General features: G+C 49.1%; 1 protein-coding gene across 3 annotated transcripts in view; it reads left to right on the top strand.

The window, feature by feature from the left end:
- The window catches only part of FOXK2 (forkhead box K2), a 65,899-nt gene that overhangs the window by 31,148 nt on the left and 14,139 nt on the right, over positions 1–20,612 (top strand). For all 3 annotated transcript variants that reach the window (XR_009255191.1, XR_009255190.1, XM_058704530.1), the window contains exons 2-8: positions 5,034–5,228; positions 8,705–8,852; positions 11,406–11,552; positions 17,184–17,377; positions 18,140–18,315; positions 19,576–19,872; positions 20,357–20,566. Coding sequence is in view for 1 of the 3 variants with exons in the window: in XM_058704530.1 (XP_058560513.1) it covers positions 5,034–5,228; positions 8,705–8,852; positions 11,406–11,552; positions 17,184–17,377; positions 18,140–18,315; positions 19,576–19,872; positions 20,357–20,566 (1,367 nt within the window). In the remaining 2 variants the exon portion in view is untranslated. The remainder of the gene's footprint in view (positions 1–5,033; positions 5,229–8,704; positions 8,853–11,405; positions 11,553–17,183; positions 17,378–18,139; positions 18,316–19,575; positions 19,873–20,356; positions 20,567–20,612) is intronic.

Here is a 20,612-nt window from a genome sequence, read left to right as displayed (position 1 = left end):
ACGTGCAGGGCTCGATCTCACAACTGTGAGATCATGACCGGAGCCAATATCAAGAGTCAGATGCTCAACCGACTGAACCACCCAGGAGCCCCCAGATTCATATTCTTACACTGAGCTTCATTACACATCTTTTAGAATGAATTAAAGTATTTATTTTTATTTTTTTTTTTAATTTTTTTTTTTTTCAACGTTTTTTTATTTTTTTTATTTTTGGGACAGAGAGAGACAGAGCATGAACGGGGGAGGGGCAGAGAGAGAGGGAGACACAGAATTGGAAACAGGCTCCAGGCTCCGAGCTGTCAGCACAGAGCCCGACGCGGGGCTCGAACTCACGGACCGCAAGATCGTGACCTGGCTGAAGTCGGCCGCTTAACCGACTGCGCCACCCAGGCGCCCCTAGAATGAATTAAAGTATTTTTAAAGAACACCTCAAGTGAGGTATTGTGACATAAGTGTGAGACACGGGCATTCACACCCTTGCCCTGACTGGCAGGCACTGCAGGGAAGTGGACCAGTGTGCACACATGTGATGGGCCTTCCAGCCCTGAAATTCAGGCCACTCTGTGGTGTGGAGAAGGCAGAGACCCAAAGAGGATCCCCTCACGTGGGTTTACCTTCACCTCCGTGCTGTTCTAATGTTCTGCTGCTCTTTTTAGTTTTGTGAGGCAACTAATCAAAATAATTGTGCTGTTTTTTATTTCTAGCTTGGCAGACTCAAGTGGTGGTCATGCATCTACCCTAAAGGGGAACAAGGATTTCAGAACTAATTGAACTCTGTAGAGAACTTGAAAACGGTTTTAGTGTATTTTGCTTTGAATGTAATCTACATAGAAAGATCAGTTATCTTGGTATCGTGGGTACCGACGTAATTACAACCCAGGTCTAGAAATAAGCTATTGTTAGCACAAAAGTATAGAAGACAGCACTGTGAACCCCCTGTCACATTATTGGCATTGTGCTATTTCTGTATCTACCTACGTGGATAGCTTTTTTAATTTTAAAAAACCACTCTCTATTGAGGTATCCTATTTGTACAGAAAAGCATAAGTGTCATACGTGTATGACTTGATGAATTTCCACAAACAGGAGTTCACTCAGGTAACCAGAACCCAGATTAAAAAACAGAAAGTTACCAGGATGTCTGGGTGGCTTTTAAATATGTTTCCTGGTTCATACACATAGGAAGTTTGAGCTTAGATGAAAACAGAGATTTCACGATTTTCACCTGTCAAGGAGGTGGGGTCGGTGGCAGCAGTGGCCAGTGGTGGCCAGGATGGAAGTCTTGCACGCCGTTGGCCAGAGGCTAGCAGCAGGTGGCCTGACAGCACCTTGCCCTGGAGACAGCCAGGGGACAGGGAATTGGCTGTTCCCGATTCCACCTTTAATTGGATACCTTGGGACTCAGACGCAAAGGAAGAATGTCCTTGAGGGGGTGGTACCCTGCCCAGAGGTAGCACTCAGCCGCTTCTGTGTGCACAGATGCTGTGGGTGGGTGATGCTCCGGAAAAGTGTAAGCTGAGGCCCTAGTGGAGGGTATGGTCTTACTTTGGGAAAAGCGGAACTAAACGTGGGGAGTCGCAGATCTGCCCCGTGAGGGAGGGCAGAGCTCGCCTTTCTGGAGTTCCCGCGCTGGAATCCCGCAGGGCCGTGTTGCTTCTGCACTGCTTGGCGGCCAGGGAGGCATGTATGCTGTTGCTCTGCTTGAGGCAGGCTTTCTGGAAGTGCTCAGGGTGGCGATGGAACAAGTGGCAGGGGGGACTACAGATACTGTCTGCGGGAGAAGGAAGTGTCCGTCGCTTGAAGTGGGGCAGAAGGTAGTTTGGTTTTTTTCATCTTAAGAAACATTTGAGTGTTTGACAAAAATTATCGGAATTAATCACTGAGATTCTTTAAGAGGGAGATGCTGCCATCTCTGCCCTGTGGGTGAGGAAACAGCCACAGAGGTGGCAGCTCTACAGGCCCAGAGGTCTGTGCGCCGCTTCTCGCAGCCCGGCCTTCCTGCTGACGTGGGAGTGAGGAGTTGTCTGAGTCGGGGGCTCAGGTGCTGTGCGTGGGAGAAAAAAGGAGGAAAACCTATCTTTATTTCCACACTTGTCATGTGTGTTGTGCTAAAAGTTTAGTGGCCACCGGGGTCATCATCACCTTTTCTAAGCCTAGAATTGATTCAGATCTCATACCAGCATTTGCAAGGTGTTCAGCTGTGGGCTTCTCACTTGCTTTATTCATCATGTCATCTGCTTGTTTTTATTACCTTTTTAATATATGAAACTGGGCGTTTTTTAATTCCACAGGTATGGGCTGAGGGTCTGTTTCATATAAACCAAGAACTCTTCTAGGCTCCAGGTTATAGTAGTGAACCCAGCAGGCAAGGGCTTTGCTCTCCTGGAGCTTTGCATCCTATTGAGGGTGACAACAAGCACTTGTGGGTGTAACTTAGAGTCACATGACCTTAGTGAAATGAAGAGCAGGACAGGGCCTTCAGGGAAGGCTCTTGGACAGGTGGGTGAGGTGTGGGAGGGAACCTCCCTGTAGGAAGCAAGGGCAGGAAGAGACAAGAGGCAGGGGTGATGAGGTCTGACTCAGAGTCGGGTAGGAGCCTCTGGGAAGTTGGGAGTGGAGGAAGGACGGGGAGGGAAGGGGTAGTCCCCAAGAGCAGGCAGGAGGAGGCTGACTTTCCCTCTGGCCTTTCCCATGCAGACCTTTGGGGTATTTTAATGGTTATTTATTTTGAGAGAGAGAGAGATTGTGCTTGAGAGCAAGGGAGGGGCAGAGAGAGAGAGGATCCCAGGCAGGCTCCACGTTGTCACTGAAGAGCCAGACAAGGGGCCTGATCCCACGAACTGTGAGCCAAAATCAAAAGTTGGATGCCTAACCACTGAGCCACCCAGGAGCCCCCCCTCATGGCAGTTTTGTTTTTAAGTTTATTTCTTTTAAGTGAGTGAAGGGTGGGGGGAGGGGGGAGAGAGAGAGAGAAAGAGAAGCCTGATGCCAGGCTTGAAGTCATGAACTGTGAGATCATGACCTGAGCCCAAGTCAGACATCTGACAGAGCCACCCAGGTGCCCCCCCATCCCCCATGGCAGTTTCATTTTCCTTGCCCTAATAGTTAGTGATGTTGAACATCTTTTCATGCTTATGTACCGTTTATGTACCTTTAGCAAAGTGTTTTTGTTTTGTTTTGTTTTGCTTTAGGTTTTTTTTGCCCATTTCTTAGTGGATTGTTTTTCTTACTGTCACTTTTATATAGCCTTTATAGTCTGGATAGGGGTCCTATGTTGGATATGTGATTTGTAAAAGTTTTCTCTTAGAAGGTGATCAAGGCTAAAAAGTAGCCTTTTTAGTGCCTCAGCATGGTTTCTGGCAGAGCAGATGTTTTCAGTTCTGATGATGAGTGTGTTTTGAAGGTGAGAGCTGATGGCTTAGCAGGTAGACTGGGTGAATCCTGTTTCTGGCCTGAGCAACTGGGTGATGCCATTCACTGTCACGGGGAGCTCTGGGGAGAAGCTGGTGTCGGGTCTTATTAGAGATGACCAGTGTGGGTACAGAGGGGGGCATCAGGAAGGCAGTGAGAGATTAGGTCCAGAGGGCAGGAAATGTGGATTTTTGAATCATTTGGGAGTGTGTAGAGGGGAGAGTCATGGGCCTGCGTGAGCTTGTCCAGGCAGTGGATGCGGACAGAGAAGCATAGAAGCTGGACCCTGAGTTTGCGGCATTGGACATTGAGGTGTAAGGGAGGAGAGTTCAGTACGGATTGAGAAGGAGCCCTGAGAGATAGGAACAGGGAAGGTGTGGGTGCTGGGTATCAGGAAGGAGGCAGTCAGGGTCTGCTCTGCCCACTGAGGCTGCAGGACTGACTGGTGTGCCACATGAGGGAAGTGAAGGGGCAGGGAATCCCGTGTCAGTGCATTCAGAGGAAGCCAGGCAGCAAGTGTCAAAACCCTGCCAAGTGGCGTCCTTTCTAACCCTCAACTAGAGTCTTGGGAAGTATTGCCTTGAAGACATCACCAGAAGTGGGAGGGATGTGTGCCCTTCACATTCTGGATCTTTCCTTGGCAGGCACCCAGGGAGGACAGTGGTGGGCAGAGCTGACCACCAGGATGGGTCCCCCGGGATAGACACACAGAGGTCAGCTGAATACCATCAGCTGGATATTTGGTCATTTATATACACACAGGTCAGGTGCTATTTAACTGGGTGTGAGATCAGACACAGACTGAGTCTGTGGAGCTATTTTTAAATTTTATTCTTTAAAGATGTTTGGCTTGCATTACTTTTTTTTTTTTTTTAAATAAATATACTTGAGATATGTCAAGGAAGTTATATTAAAGCTGAACCAGAGTATTGAATTAAAAGCCTTTTCCCCCAAAATTTAATATCTCTGGGTCTTGTTTGCTCAGTGATAAAGGTGATGGGATTTTTCAAAAGGAATACTTTCTTAATTAAGAAACAGCCACAAAATTGCATTGCTTAATGATCCAGCTATATTTATGTATTTATTTTATAAGTAATAATGCAGATTAAGTCACATTTGAATTTTTTCCTTCTATTTGGATGGTCTAAACAACGTATTTGTTAGGGCATCTGGGTGGTTTAGTTGGTTCAGCGTCTGACTTCAGCTCAGGTCATGATGTTGCAGTTCGTGGGTTCAAGCCCCGCACTGGGCTCTCTGCTGTCGGCGCAGAGCTTGCTTGCGATTCTGTTTCCCTCTCTCTTTGCCCTTCCCCCACTCACATGCACTCTCGTTCTCTCTCTCAAAAATAAATACACATAAAAAAATTTTTAAAAAAGAACGTATTTGTTTACTAGTGTTTTAAAGTCATGAAATGCCTTTTTGTGGCTTCATTAAGTGGTTTATGACACGCAGGGTGAGGTTGAAGTGGAGTTTCTCAGTGGCTTCTTCACCACAAGATGAGGCTCCAGTGCGTTTGGGGACACTTGGGCTCTTTGTCTTGCTTTAGGTGGGACACCGTGTCCTCTGGTCTGGCAGACAGGTGCTGACAGTTGGCTTTTTTTTTTTTTTTTTTTTTTTTTCAGGTGCACGTTTAGGTTCCCAAGCACAAACATCAAGATCACGTTCACTGCCCTGTCCAGTGAGAAGAGGGAGAAGCAGGAGGCTCCTGAGTCCCCAGTGAAGCCCGTGCAGGCCCACATCTCGCCCCTGACCATCAACATTCCAGACACCATGGCCCACCTCATCAGCCCCCTTCCCTCCCCCACAGGAACCATCAGGTACAGCAGCTCATGTGGTGGGCACGGGTCACAGAGGGCCGGGTTGGGGGCGCATGCATGCTGAGATGTACGTGACCACGTCCCGATCCCGTTGTTACCTCCTGCCTTGGGACTTGCAGAAGCCGTCATAAGTCATAGTCATGGGCAGGAGCGCACAGCAGCCAGCACCCGCTCCTTCCCCAGGTGGACCCTTCACCTTCCATTCAGTTTCTGAACACCCTTTGCTCTCAGGTTCCTGCATATGAAACACAGTCCCCAAACGTTCCTGACTTTTTCACTTATACTCTCTGTATTTGAGTGTAAGTTGAGAGAATTGTGATTTGCCACGTTGGTCTAAACTCTGAGCTGTTTTCCTTTGCATTTTGAGTTCTTTTAGTTTGCTGCAACTTCATGTACATTCTGAGGATTTGTAGTTTGGATTGATGAGTTTGACTGCAGTGAAGCGACAAACTTGTGTCTGTCTGTCATGATGTCCTAAGAGAGACTGGGTGCTTCAGGAAGTGGAGGTCAGCGGCTTTGGGGCACACTCTTGGTGCAGAACCCGGAACCCAGAGCACAGTGGTCAGCTCACGCTGAGCTCTCAGAGGACAGCAGCTGAGGGTCAGGTCGAGGACGGCCACGGGACCCTGCAGACGTGCGTGCTTAGAGCAGGCGAGGTCGCCTCGTGGGCTTGAAGTGCGGCTCTGCTGTGATGTTGCGGGGCTCAGCTGCGCTGGTCTCCTCGGACTCTGTTGGTGCTTAGAAGAGGGGGTGGTGTGTATTTGGGTGTCCTCTTAGCTGGGAGTGATGTTGGGTGTGGAACAAATGCCCGTACTACTACTCTCTGGAGTCAGGCTCCTGCTGATGAGCTCTGTCCCAGCTGGCGCTGCGTGTGGCAGAGCCCGGGAGGGCACACGGGAAAGCCGTGTCTGACCTCTCAGTCAGACGCTTCCGTTTCTTACCTTAAAAACGAGCATCAGCAGCGGGACTTCCAGAAGGATCTGTGTTGTGTTTATTGGTAAGTGGAGGGAGTGGCGAGTGGACTGGCTGCGGCTGCTGCCGCTCCGGCTCCGGCTCCGGCTCCGGCTCCGGGCTCGGCCTCGGCCTCCTGTGTAGCCGCTGCTGTTGGCGTCAGGCCCCTCCCTCTTCTGCCTCCTGCGGCTGCGCTGCTGAGGAAGCTGCCTTTGTCTCTCCCACTTGGTTGAATTTGTCTGCATGTGACTCCATGGACCAAATAGCCATTATGTCAGCGGAGAGCAACCACGTGGCCGGATTTCTGTTCGGAATTCACAGAGGAAGAGGAGAAAGCCCTGTTTGCCCACGTGGGATAACAACCCACCGTGGGAGCCGCAGCCTTGGAGACAGGCGCGCTGACGCACTAGACGGTGGCGTGGGCGCTCGGGGAAGGGGACCGTGGTCGGAGAAAAGCTCCTGACCCAGCCTCTCCTCTCCTCACCTTCTCCGTCTTCATCCTGGTTTCCTTGCTCGTCCCTCCCCATGGCCGGTGCTGACCAACATAGTGCCCTTGCTGGGCGAGACAGCGGGGTGGGAGCCCAGCTGTGGATGGTTTATGTGTGATGTGTGGGGCAGACTTGCCTTTTTCTTTTTCTTTTTCTTTTTCTTTTTCTTTTTCTTTTTCTTTTTCTTTTTCTTTTTCTTTTTCTTTTTCTTTTTCTTTTTCTTTTTCTTTTTTCTTTTTTCTTTTTTCTTTTCCTTTTCCTCTTTTTTTTTTTTTTTTTTTTTTTTTACTGTTTGTTTATTTTGAGAGAGAGAGCGCATGCACACGTGTGTGCAAACAAGGGAAAGGGAGAGAACCCCAAGTAGGCTCCACGCTGTGTGGAGCCTGATGCGGGGCTTGAACCCGTGAACTGTGAGATTGCACCTTGAGCCGAAGTCAAGAGCCAGACAGACGCTCAACTGACTGAACTGCCCAGCTGCCCCCGGACTTGCCTCCTCTAAACCCAGCATCCACCCCATACGGCCTCTCACCTTCCCCACGTCAGCACTTGTTAAGTGCTAGCTGTTTTTCAACATCGTGAGGCTTAAAGTCCTTTAGTGCAGGCCTGATTTTTTTTCCCGGTGCTTTAAGAGCCGTTTGTGGCCTCAGCAGACACCTGTCCAGTGAGTGCGCGTGTAGGTACTCATTGTGCGTGCTCACGGTAGAGAGCCCAGTAGCGCTGCAGGGGACGCTGGCCCGGAGCGCATCACCCCCTCCCCTTCCTTCTGCTCCACGTTCAGTTCCGGGTTTTGGAGGTAACTACTGTTGCTTATGTATTTTTTCCAGAAATTTTCTATATATATTTGCAGTACTTGTCTTTTTTCCCCCAAATGCCACTCATCCCTAACCACACACTCTGGCTGTAACTTGATCAATTTCTCAGCCCGTCCTGGTTTTGGTGTCCTTGCACTGCGGCAGCTCATTCTTTGTAAAGTACGGGCATGCGTGGAACCGGGGCAGGAGCTCCAATGTGCAGCTTGGTGAATGACCACAGTCGAGTGGGAGTGGCCTCTCGTCATTACACAGATGAGGAAGCAGCACCCCAGCCCTGCCGTGTGAAAAAAAGGCACCCGTGTTTAAACATGGGTTCCTGAGGTGCCTGGCTGGCTCAGGTGGTAGACTGTGTAACTCTTGATCTTGGATTTGTGAGTTCGAGCCCCGTGTTGGGGCTAGCGTTAACTTCAAATATAAATGAAGAGGCGCCTGAATGGCTCGGTTGAGTGTCCCAACTTCAGCTCGGGTCATGATCTCGCAGTTCATGGGTTTGAGCTCCATATTGGGCTCTGTGCTGATAGCCAGGAGCCTGGAGCCTGCTTCCGATTCTGTGTCTCCCTCTCTGTGCCCCTCTCCTGCCACGCTCTCTCAAAACTAAATAAATGTTTAAAATTTTTTTTTTAATAATAAAAAATAAAATAAGTAAATAATTTTTTTTAATGGGTTCCTGTGTTTGGGGGTGCTGTGTCCCAACTGACCTGACGCATGTGCTCCGGGGCCTGGTGCCATCTGCAGCTGTGTCCATGGCCTCATCCTCTTTCTGTGTCCCCTGTTCTTGGCCCGGCTGCCTTTCTCTTTCTCTGGATTGTCCCTGACCTTTCTGGTGTAGCTGGAGGCCGTGTCCTAGGTGGGAAGGGAGTGAGCAGAGCCTGTGCTCTGTGTCCCTTTGCGAGCCATTAAATGATACACCTCCGTGTCCTTGGTAAGTTCCAGAACCATCCTGAGCCTCCATTTCCTCGTTGGTGAAACAGGTGGACCACCACCTCCTTTGATAGTTTGTTTTGTGATTATGGAAGAGAACACATGTGGAAGCAGATATCTGATTTCCACGTTTCCTGGAGTGATCTTAAATTTCATGGAGAATTTAGTGAGTCCATTTTCCATAGAAAATGCTGATATTCTAATTTTTAAGTTTGTTTTCATTGAAATCAGAACGAGTCTTTGAAGCACGGTGTGATGTATGTTCTGTATTAGGCTGATCGCAGCCACTTTTTCCCACCCACAGTGCTGCAAACTCCTGCCCATCCAGCCCCCGGGGAGCAGGGTCTTCGGGGTACAAAATGGGCCGTGTGATACCAGCTGACCTCAATTTAATGGCCGACAACTCCCAGCCAGAAAATGAAAAGGAAGCTTCTGGTGGAGACAGCCCAAAGGTAAATGTTTTATAGCCTTGAAACAGAACCCGGGGCCGTCACGTGACCAGCTATCCTCCCTTTGCTGTCTGCATGTCTAGTAATGTCGCTACCAGGGCCTGGTGTGGATCCAAGTTGGTTGTGGGGTCCCTTCCTGTTGAGTAGGGTCTTGGGGTTGGGGTCTTAGAATAAATGAATTATTTTGGTCATTCACCACTGGGTGCTCCCCAGTGTCAGCTATGGGCCCAGGTGCTGAGATCTGAACCAGTGGAGGACAAGAGAATCGCTTGGTCCTCACGCGGTGATAAGCACTGTGTCCCAGGAAACCGTTCCCAGGGTTTAGTCCTGCTGTCCCAGATGCTGAAGGTTGCACATGCACTCGTGTCTGAATGTACGCGTGCACACATGTGCACGGGAACACACCCTTTTGGGACAGTGGTTGTTGAACACGCTGTGACCCTGCGTATCCCTGCATGTTTTTGTTCTTTGACCCAGTAATGCCCCTTCTAGGATTTTGTTTAAAAGGAAATGGCAAAAATCTCAAACAAAAATTTATATAACACAGAAAATTGAAAGCAGCCTGAATGCCCCCTAAGAGTGATCAAGCAAGGAAATATTATGCAGCATAGTCACTGATACGGAAGTATTGTTGGTATAATGCTCGGTGAAAAAGAATAAAGCAATGCGTAGTATTAGTTACATCTGTATAAAATGTGACGCATTTGTGCAGTAGCACACAGCACAGTCATGGAGGAGACGGCCGTAGTGGTGCACCACCTGTCTGCCGTGGCTAGGAGCCTTGCACACGGGGCATGCTGGGCAAGGGAGGGAGGCTCAGAGGGGCACCATCAGTGGGGTTCCATGTTGATACAGTTGCCTGTTTAAAATCAGGCAAAACTAAATTGTTTCAGTGTGCGTTCTTAGATGCTAAAACGTTGACAGCAAGATTGTCATTAGGACAAAATGTCAGAGGTAATGGCAGCTTCTCTGGGGGTAGAGGCTGCAGGCCCAGGGGGCATATGGAAGCTTCTGGGATGTGGGCTGTGTTTTCTCTTGACCTAGTGTTGGTTGTCCTAATGTTCACATCCCAGAAATTTGTTTTCAGCTGATGAGGATGTATTATAGGCTTTGCTATCTGTGTTACATTTTTCAATAAAAAAAAAGTTTTTAGCAATGTGTAGAAAAAAGGTAACCAGGAGACACAGCCAGTGGCACAAGCACAATGAGGAAGGCTTTGTGTTCTGAACCTGCTGCCTGGAGTAGTCTCCAGCTCCACCAGTTCGCCTGGCCCTTTCCAGACAGAGTCTGTCCGCTCAGGGTAGTTGGGGCAGAGCCCAGCTGAAGTGTTCAGGAAATACTAGCTGTTTACGAGTGCGGTCAGTGTCTCTGCATAGAACATGTGCCCCCCACCGCTGTCAGGACTGATCATGGGCTGGGCAGCTGAGGCCCACGCTCCTTTCTTTGGCACGTCTACCTTCCTTCCTGTCTGTCCGTCCTCTGCTTGTCTTCTTTTCGTCCATTTGTGTTTATCCCTAAGCAATGTCTCAGTTGCTTCTTTTTAAACCTCATATAAGGAGTATCATCTTGACTCTGACCGTGGTTTAAGGTGTGTTGTCCTGGACTTTACTGAGGTCAGGCGGCTCTTTTCTTTTCCTTATGTTTTTTGTTTTTGCCATTGGAGTTTCTCTTTATGTGGTTTTAATATTCTTTTTTACACTGCTTGTGCATTTTTCCATTTGTTTCCTCTAAATTTTCCAAATGCTTCTCAGTCAATTTATGTTACTTTCATAGTAAGGAAAACTAAGCATTTTCACAGGAACACTTAAAAGCACAAACAATCCTAGTGCCTAGGGGCACTTGGGTGGCTTGGTTGGGTGTCTGACTTTGGCTCTGGTCTTGATCTCACAGTTCGTGGGTTCAAGCCCCACGTTGGGCTCTGTGCTGACAGCTTAGAGCCTGGAGCCTGCTTTGGGTTCTGTGTCTCCTTCTCTCTCTGCCTCTCCCCTACTCACACTCTTCTCTCTGTCTCTCTCTCAAAAATAAACATTAAAAAAAAAAAAAAAAAAGAGGGGCGCTTGGGTGGCCTAGTAGTTAAGCATGTGATTTTGGCTCCAGTCATGATCTCACAGTTTATGGGTTCAAGGCCTGCATCAGGTTTTCTGCTGTCAGCATAGAGCCCGCTTCAGATCCTCTGTCTCCTTCTCTCTCAGCGTCTCAGAAATAAACATTAAAAAAATTTTTTTTATTAAAAAAAAATTTTTTTAACATATATTTTTGAGAGACACAGCAAGATAAAGCACAAGTGGGGAGAGGCAGAGAGGGAGACACAGAATCCGAAGCAGGATCCAGGCTCCCAGCTGTCAGCACAGAGCCCAACGTGGGGCTCAAACCCATGGACAATGAGATCACGACCTGAGCCGAAGTTGGACACCCAGCCAACTGAGCCACCCAGGCGGCCTCCCCAAAAATTGTTTTAAATAAAAGCACAAACAGTGCTAAATTCTAGTAAATTTAGTAAACATTTTGATAACCTCAATAATCTCTCTCTCTTTTTTTTTTTTAACTTAAATACAGGATGATTCAAAGCCACCTTATTCCTATGCACAATTAATTGTACAAGCAATTACAATGGCTCCTGACAAACAACTCACTCTAAATGGGATTTATACTCACATCACTAAAAATTACCCATACTACAGGACTGCGGACAAGGGCTGGCAGGTAAATCCATTTCGATTTGTTATGAAATATTTCTGTGACAAGTCAGTAGATGCTGATTGAAAACAGAGGAAAATTGAGCTGCTTTCCTTAACTTGGGCACAGGGCAAGGGTAGAGCGAGGTGAGGGAGACCCTCTTTTGCTCAGGGAGGAGGACGTGTTAGAGGCCACTGGCCCCACGCTTTGACCTCCTCCACACAGAGCAGAAGGAATAGTGGCTCTAGAAGAAAACCTCAGCCTGTGGTTTTTACGGTCCCTGACCGTCCCCACGGATGGGAAAGGCATGGATTGTTTGAGATGTTTCTCTTCGACCGTTGCAGTTAACTTCCTATGTCTGAAGTAAAGGAATGTGAAAAACCCAGCCCGTCCTTTACTTCGGGTTCCTTCTTTCTTCCTTACCTGCGTCTGCTGACGTACATAGCTTCTTGAAGTTTGCAGAGGTGGTTTCCAAACTATTTTATCAACGAACCCTTTCTTCAAAAGACATCTTCTCCCGTTGGGCAGTGTAGAAAAGCAGATAGACACGATGCTGCCCTGTGTGGGGGCGGCCTACCTGCTTGTGTTCCTGTACTTTCAGATCATTCCCGGGGTGTCTGCAACCCAGCCTTCCTCAGAGGACTCTTGGATATTAGTGCATAACGGATCCTTATTTAACTTTTTAATCTCGTTTAATTTTTAAAGTTTTACACCGTGTGGTTTTTTCTTCCGTGTATCTGTGCTAGGTGTGCCTACTTGCTGGAGTATGGTAGAACCTCCCTAATTCAGACCATATGGGAAAGGCAGGGTTGAAATAGGGAACGTTAAAAGCATAAGAAAAGAAGAAATGTACGCTTGCAGTTCTTGAATTCATTAAGTAACAAGGAATGGCAACACTATTCCTTTCAGGCATAGTGAGTAAATGATCCTCGGAAAAATGTGTCTGCTGACCTGTAACCGTAACCAAGTGGGTGGGGGTGGAGGGGGAACCATTTTCTGTTTAATGATGGGCAAAAACTCTTTTCTTCTACCTGCAGACATACAAACATGTTATAATACAAGTAGTCCAGCCAAATCCTGAACATTTCCTTTGTAAGGGGTCTTTAGGCGCGTCCGGGTCCTTGATTGTGGAGGGTACAGAATAAGACCCCGCCTCCCTTCCTGGCCTGGGGCAGCTGCCCCCTGCCTGCCTGCCTCCCTGCCTCCGTATGCACAGCGAGGTGCATTTCTTAGTTGGCAGTGAGGAAAATGCTGGATTTGGAGAACCCTTTGCTCTCCAGTTACCTGGCAGGTCTCTTCAACACATTGGACAAGAAATCCCTGCGATACTGACCATTTTAATCGAGGACAGTGAGGTTGTGCTTCAGATAAAATGTCAAACAAAAAAAGCAGAGCCAAATGATAACCTGTGTCCGTTTCTGGTGATTGCTCCAGGAACACGGTTTCCTGTGTGTGGGCAGATGAGGTCTCAGGATACCCCGTCAAGGAGTGGGGTGGGGGGTTATGTGCAGCTCGTCGCGTGCAGGATTCTGGTGACTGGAAATGCCAGTTAGCGGGGCAGAAGGGGAGCCAGTGTTACTGAAGCGCCCGGCCAGACCTTCAGTGACGTGTTTCCCTGTGTTTCCTAACATCCATTTATGCAAGAGCTGCTTCCAAACAACATATGGTTTTCTGGCCGGAGGACGAAGGCCAGCTCTCAGGGGCGGCCTCCTCCAGGCTTCAGTCTTGTGGGGAGTTAGGTCAGGTGTGATCCCCACGTGCACGGATTGCTCCTGGCTCTGGGAGCGACTTCCCAGCCCCTGAGAGCGGAGCATCACAGACATGGCTGCTGGAGGGCAAGCACCCCTCTCTGTTAGCTGTCATCGATGCTGCTTTTTATCGAAACCTCTTTTCTGTCTAGATCAAGGCCCAGAAGGGTGACTGAGCCTTGCCTGTGTAAGGCCCTCCTGGCTCCAGCGTTTTAGCAGAAAAGAGATTTCCTGTTGCACCCCTCCCTTTAATTTTTGGAATGCGCTCTCAATTTCTTTTAGCTGTTCCCAGTACTGATCCACACGTGTTCTTTTTCTGTCATGAGATTCTCTGAGCTGCCCCTCCCAAAGTGACTGCACTTAAAGTCTGTGTATGGATGAGACCTTCTTCCCATGTCCTCACTTTTGGCTTAAAACAAAAAAGCCTTTCCCTTTTGCAACCTTGTTTCATAAAAGCCAGATCCGATTTTCTTTGTGTGGAGAGTAGGGGGGGGAAGACGGTCTTGTAGAACAGCCCAGTTTTAAAATGTGGGTTTCCAGACTGCCTCCTGCCCTCCCCTAGGGCGTTAGGGAGGTGGTGGTGCAGGGAGAGCAGGGCCCGAGGGCTTGGCCCTGACTCTGATCTGCTCCTCGGAGACCTGTGCCTTTTGGAGCACCTGAAGGAAGTCCACAGCTGCCTTCCAGGCTCGCTTCGGGTATTTTGCCTTGTCTGCCTTTGGCAAGGCTTCTTGATTGGTCCAGAGGAAACTCTGGGATAAAACAAATTGTGACCGCATCTGGGAAGATGGCATGTTTCTTTCCTTCGGTTGCATATTTATGCCAAAATGTTTTCGTATGATTTATAATTATAATTTTACCCAGCCCAGAACTGAGGTATTTGTTATAACTAGAAAACTTGAATTCTGGGCCTTTGGGCCTCTGAAAGGACCAGAGCCGGTTTCTTAAAGTAGAGGGTGTGTTGTGGGCTCCTCTCACCCTGTACATTGAACTCTGCTTCTAGAAGGTCCTGACATGTTCCCTTCTTATCAGTTTGTTTACAAGTCCTCAGTAGAGGGAGTACTCTGCATGAGTGGGGCCGACAGAAACTAGGTCTGGGCAGGAGTGCTGGGGGTGCTTACAGAGGCCGGAGGCCGGTGACCAGCTCTGGGCCTTTCGTCCGGGTCATCTGCAGGGATGGAGCTGCCTTCGGGGACAGGAGGGAGGAGGGACTGGCGCCCAGGGAGGACGGGTTGTGGGAAGTAGCCTTGGTGAGGGGAGGGTCTGGGGGGAAGAGAATGTGTGCAGTACTGCAGACCCTTTTCTTCCTGTTTAGTTTTAAAGAGTAATAACCTGCCTTTTCTCTGCATGTAATACTTTCTGAATCAGTAGAAGCCAAGCCAGCGTGGTTTTTGTGTTTGTAGCTTGGCTTGATCAAATTACAAAGGCCTTAAATGACCTTAGAAATATAGTTACTTTGCGTCTGCATTAAGTATCTCGTAGAATAATGGGAATGACTTCCACAGCATTTCCAGTCTTGTTGGCTGGAAAATCGTGGCCTCTTTGTTCCATAGGCTTGTTAGACCCTGTTGTGACGGTGCATAGTGTAGCTTCTGTCACATTTTCAGGACAGAAAATAGCGACTCCTTGACCTAGGAACTTGCGTGCAGCTTGTCTGTGGCATGAAGGTCGTGGAACCACAGCCCACCCCCACCCCCGCCAGTCCTGTTCTCCTTTATCAGTGGGAAGAAATACTAGTGTCCCAGTCCCCTGAAATGGCACTTCCTACCTCCAGACTCCCCCTGACCCAGCTTCCCTTTTTCCTCCTAGCAGTACGTGCATTAACCTTCTCGGTGCAGTTCCAGCCTTCACGTGGGGGTTCAGCACCTCCCATGTTGTTCACTTGTAAGCTGCCCAGGTAGCCAGGTTCCCTCCCACCGTACAGTCGGAGGACCTCTTAACGCTTCCATGGCAGTCATAAGGATTGCCTTGTTCACAGCCAGAGGGCCCTGTGGTGTCATGGTCTGGGTTTGCTTTTCTCAACCCACAGTCTTGGAGTCTACCTTCTACGGCACAGAAACGTCTGAGTAATCAGAGGAAGATCGTCTTCTCTCTTTGGCGGAAGCACCAGTAGTAGTTGAGTTTGATTTTTCTGGAAGAGCTAGTAGAAAGGTATTGTTGGTAAATCCCTAAACCTATGATAAAACATAATAACAAGTATCTGCGGTTATCAAAATGTTCTAAATCTTGGGGCTTCCAGGTGGCTCAGGTCGGTTAAGCATCCGACTTCGGCTCGGGTCATGATCTCACGGTTCATGGATTCAAGCCCGTGTCAGGCTCTGTACTTGCTTTGGGTCCTCTATCTCCCTCTCTCTCTCTGCCCCTCCAGCGCGCTCACACTCTCCCCCTCTCTCTCTCTCTCTCTCTCTCTCTCTCTCTCTCTCAAAAATAAACATTAGGGGCGCCTGGGTGGCTCAGTCGGTTAAGCGTCCGACTTCAGCTCAGGTCACCATCTCACGGCCCGTGAGTTCGAGCCCCGCGTCGGGCTCTGGGCTGACGGCTCAGAGCCTGGAGCCTGCTTCCGATTCTGTGTCTCCCTCTCTCTCTGCCCCTCCCCCGTTCATGCTCTGTCTCTCTGTCTCAAAAATAAATAAACGTTTAAAAAATTTTTTTCTTTTAATAAACATTAAAAAAATAATAAAATATTCTAAGTCTCAGGTAATGCACTTATTTATAAACACTTCCACAAATCACAGACAGTCTAGGCTGCCCCCCTGCGTGTTGCTGGTGAGGGAGACGGACTTCCACGGGCTTGTGTGGTGCTGTGGTCACAGCCATAGCCTGTGACTGGTTGTGGTAGGTGAGCGGTCCCCTAGCTGGGTTGTAAAGTAGAATTTGATACATTTGATTTCTGAGCCACCTCTGGCAAGTGAGGATTTCAGGCTGTGGCTAGGAGTTCCTTTAGAAGATTAATTGGGGAATTTAGAAATGATTTTGGGATAGCCCGAAATTGTACTGTGAGTTACCATCATTTTGAATCTTGTAAGTAAGTAGTAAGTAGTTTAACTTACTAACTAGTAAGTAGTTTAACTTACTAAGTTTAAATTTAAACATGTGTGTAAATACATGAAATAACTTGGATGCATGGGTTCTGTCCAGCTGTTGCTGACTGTGGTTTGGGGGGCTCGGGATCAGGCGTGCTGCCAAGAGTCGTGCAGGTTGCAGTGGGGAGCTTTCCTGAAACTGTCTGTAAGCTGTGAGCCAAGATTTTTGTAATGGAAAGAATAGAGCAGGAGTTGAGGGAAAACTCCTCTCTGTGCCTCATCAGATTATTTGGTGGATCAAATTGAAAAACATGTATGGAAGTATTTTGCAAAGTGCTCTTATTACTGGAAGATGATGTCGACAATACGTCTCAACCTTTAGCTCGTCTTTATCCTTTGCTGGTTTGCCAAACACTTTGCACTGGATTAATTCGTTTTAGATGGCTGTGACAGATTCTTGTAAGAATTCCGTGCTCAAAAAGTATTGGCTTATTTTGTCTCTGTTCGTCTCTAAGCAGGAAAGGTGAGATGACTACAGTGAGGGTCCTTGGTCTCCTACCTGGGGGAGAGATGGAAGTTGCCTTCTTCCCTGTGGTTTAGATGGCCCACCCCTTCTTTGTTCCCTAGGTCCCCCCCCCCCCCCCCCCCCCCGCCCCTGGTGCTCCCTCTGCCGTTTCGTTCCAGGACCCTCCGGCTGGGGGGTCGCACCCCTACTCCTTCACTCGGGAGGAGGGCCGGCTCCTCCCAGAACAGCGCTGCTTGTAAGTCGTCTGCCCTCTGCAAAGGCCGCATGCCTCGGTCTCTGCTTTGCAGGGCACTGAAACTGGGGCACATTTTCATTTCTCAGCAAAGAAATATATGAATTCTACGTATTTTTTTATGTTTCATAGAATTCAATTCGCCACAATCTCTCTCTGAATCGGTATTTCATCAAAGTACCACGTTCCCAGGAAGAACCAGGCAAAGGCTCATTCTGGAGGATAGACCCTGCCTCTGAAAGCAAATTAATAGAGCAGGCTTTTAGGAAAAGACGGCCTAGGGGCGTGCCTTGCTTTAGAACCCCTCTGGGACCGCTCTCGTCTAGGTAAGGAAAAAAGACAAACAAAAAGACCTCACTTACTGGTTAGTAAATTTGCCTTCAATGTGTTGGTCAGTTTTCCTTTTCACAGTAGGAACTACCAAATGCGGTGTGATTAAATGTGGGGATGGGGATTTGAACAAGAGTGTCGGATGCTGCCCGCACATTTCTTGAACGGCGGTCTGAAACGGCGGAGACTCCGCTCCCACGTGGCAGCTGTGGCCTCACTGAACTCATTGCACGTTGTTAACATGACCGGTCGGCATTTGATGAGCTGTGTGTTTTCCTTTCCTTTGACACATGAACAGCTCTTCCAAGCTGTATTTTAGCGGCTTAAACTCAAGATTGTTTTATATAATGTTAATGGCCTGATTTTCAAATTATACATTTTTAGCTTCATTAATAGATGCTCTGTTTCTAAACAAAAAAAAGGACCAGGATGTAAGTCTCGGGCCCCCACCTGCTTGCACACCGCTGGCTCCTGCTGCCCGTGGACAGGAGCTGCTTAGGGAGGGCACCAGTACAGCTCCACGGCCGTGCAGCCCATGTGGGCACGGAGCCCCAGTAGCCTCGCGCAGCACAGGCACACTGGCTGTCACAGCTGAGTGAGTCTCACGGAAGGTCCATGTCCGGTAGAGCTCACAGAACTGTAGTCAGGTGGCAGAAGACAAATGGCCGTTACAGTTTCAAAATGCACGTTATTGAGATGACGCAGCGTGATGAGTGCTGGACCTGTAAAAATCCACTGTCTTTTTTTCTGTAACACAGAAGTGCCCCAGCCTCTCCCAATCACGCTGGAGTGCTGTCTGCTCACTCCAGTGGTGCCCAGACCCCCGAGAGCCTGTCGAGGGAAGGTTCCCCGGCCCCGCTGGACCCGGAGCCCAGCGCGTCACAGCCCAAACTGGCCGTCATCCAGGAGGCACGGTTTGCTCAGAGTGCACCAGGTGAGACTCGAAGAGAGGGGGCAGGCGTGGTGGGTGGCGGCGGGCCAGGCTCCTCAGCGGGACACAGCAGTGGCCTTGGCTCCTTTGTACCTGGTACTTTCTGCATAATACCTGAGTGTTATAAGCTCTGAAAAACTTAATAGTACTGTGAGTGTTAAAAAAAAAAACAACCAAAAACAGTGAACGTTGTTTTACGTAAAAACAGCTTATATGGATGCCTGAAATAATTAAGAATCTGTTTCTCAGTTGCTTGATCATTCAAAGATTGTGAAAAAAAAATCCCTCCCCCCAAAGGAATAACACAAATTAGACAAGCTAGACATTGATTGGCAGCAGAAACTGCCCACTTAATGACTAGGTGAGCATCTCACAGTTTACTTACTAAGTTGCAAAGCAGAATAAAGATGTGTGCCCTGAGGAATTTAAAAACAAAAACAAAAACTGTAACAATACAGTGTGGAAATGTGTCTGAACTAATTCTATTATGATTCCTAATTGGTTGGCAAAATGTGTGTTTTTGGTGTTTTTTCGTTTTTGTTTTTGGAGCAAGAGCATGCATGAGTGGGGGTGGGGTAGAGAGAGGAGCCCAAGCAGGCCCCGCGCTGTGAGCACAGAGCCGACGTGGGGCTCAGTACCACAAACTGCGAGATCGTGACCTGAGCCGAAATCCAGAGTGGGACTCAGAACCGACCGGGCCACCCAGGCACCCACAAAATACGCACTTTGACACAGTGGGATTCCTGACCATGCTGGCAACAGCCCCTCCCCACCCCCACCTGTACCTCCTGTCACCAGCGTGTCTTTTCATTTACTCTGTGCCCAAACCAGGGAGAGCAGAGGTCGGTTGGCAGAGTTTGTAACTCTGTGTCTGGGCTTTCCGGTTCTCTCGCCCCCACCGTGAGACTTTAATGCTGGGGAGAGCGTGGCCCCCTTGACTGGGCTCAGTAGGCAGCTTCTTCCCATATACTGTGTTGACATTTTCTTTTTCATGAGGAAAGAGATGTGGGAAGAGGTGTCGTAAGAAATCTGAATAGAGCAAGAATTGCGTTTTTAGCGGTCAGATACAAGAGTTCAGTATCCCCGTTAAGATACTACCCTTTTCCCACCGCGAGTGACTTCACTATGTTATGAGGTGGAGGGGCGCGCCCTGTCTTACTCCTCTGTGTGCTGTGAGCGGATGGTTGTGCTTGGTCGGTTCTGGGAAACGGTTGGAGGAACGTGGGTGCCTGTGCCTCACCCCTGCTCCCTCAAACTCTGCAGGCTCTCCCCTGTCTAGTCAGCCTGTTTTAATCGCTGTGCAGCGGCAGCTGCCGCCGACGATCAAGCCTGTCACCTACACGGTCGCCGCCCCCGTGACCACCGCGACCTCCCAGCAGCCTGTCGTGCAGACGGTGCACGTCGTCCACCAGATCCCCGCGGTGTCCGTCACCGGCGTGGCCGGCCTCGCCCCGGCCAGCACGTACACTGTTGCCGGCCAGGCCGTGGTCACGCAGGCGGCCGTGCTGGCCCCTCCTAAGGCAGAGCCGCAAGAGAATGGAGACCACAAAGAAGTAAAAGGTAAAGCAACAGAAGAAGTCGCTGCAGGCAGTTTCTCAAGCTGTTTCTCAAGTCTTCCCAGCAGACCTACTCGTCCCAAGCCCCTTTCTTTTTGTTGTTGTTGTTGTTTTAATTTTTTAAGTTTATTTATTTTGAAAGAGGTGAGAGCACAAGCTGGGGAGGAACAGAGAGAGAGGGGGGGAGAGAGAGGGGGAGAGAGAGGGGGAGAGAGCGAGAGCGAGACACAGACAGACCCCCAAGCAGGCTCTGCACTGTCAGCGCAGAGCCCGAGGCGGGGCTAGAACTCATGAACTGTGAGATCACAGCGTGAGCCGAAACCAAGAGTCAGACGCTCCACCGACTAAGCCCCCCAGGTGCCGCCCCCAAACCCCTTTTCTAGTTACGTAACGTCTTAGAGAGGGTCTGCTGTCCACCTGGCGTGATTGCTGTGGCTTTCCAGTAATGTCAGTTGGAATTGTTTCTTTCCCCTTCCTTTTAATTTCAGTAAAAGTGGAACCTATTCCTGCGATTAGCCATGCCACGCTGGGCGCCGCTAGCCGGATCATTCAGACGCCACAGACCACCCCCGTCCAGACGGTCACCATCGTGCAGCAGGCTCCTCTGGGTCAGCACCAGCTACCAATAAAAACTGTGACGCAGAACGGGACTCACGTGGTGCCAGTCCCTGCCGCCGTCCACGGCCAGGTGAACAACGGTAAGCAGTGTCCTTCACAGCTAATAGGGTGCAGATATCAAGAGCG

Source organism: Neofelis nebulosa, chromosome 16 (genome assembly GCF_028018385.1).
Source record: "Neofelis nebulosa isolate mNeoNeb1 chromosome 16, mNeoNeb1.pri, whole genome shotgun sequence".
Taxonomy (NCBI): Eukaryota; Metazoa; Chordata; class Mammalia; order Carnivora; family Felidae; genus Neofelis; species Neofelis nebulosa.
Note: the sequence above shows the minus strand (reverse complement) of the source record. Positions and strands in the feature narration are given on the sequence as shown.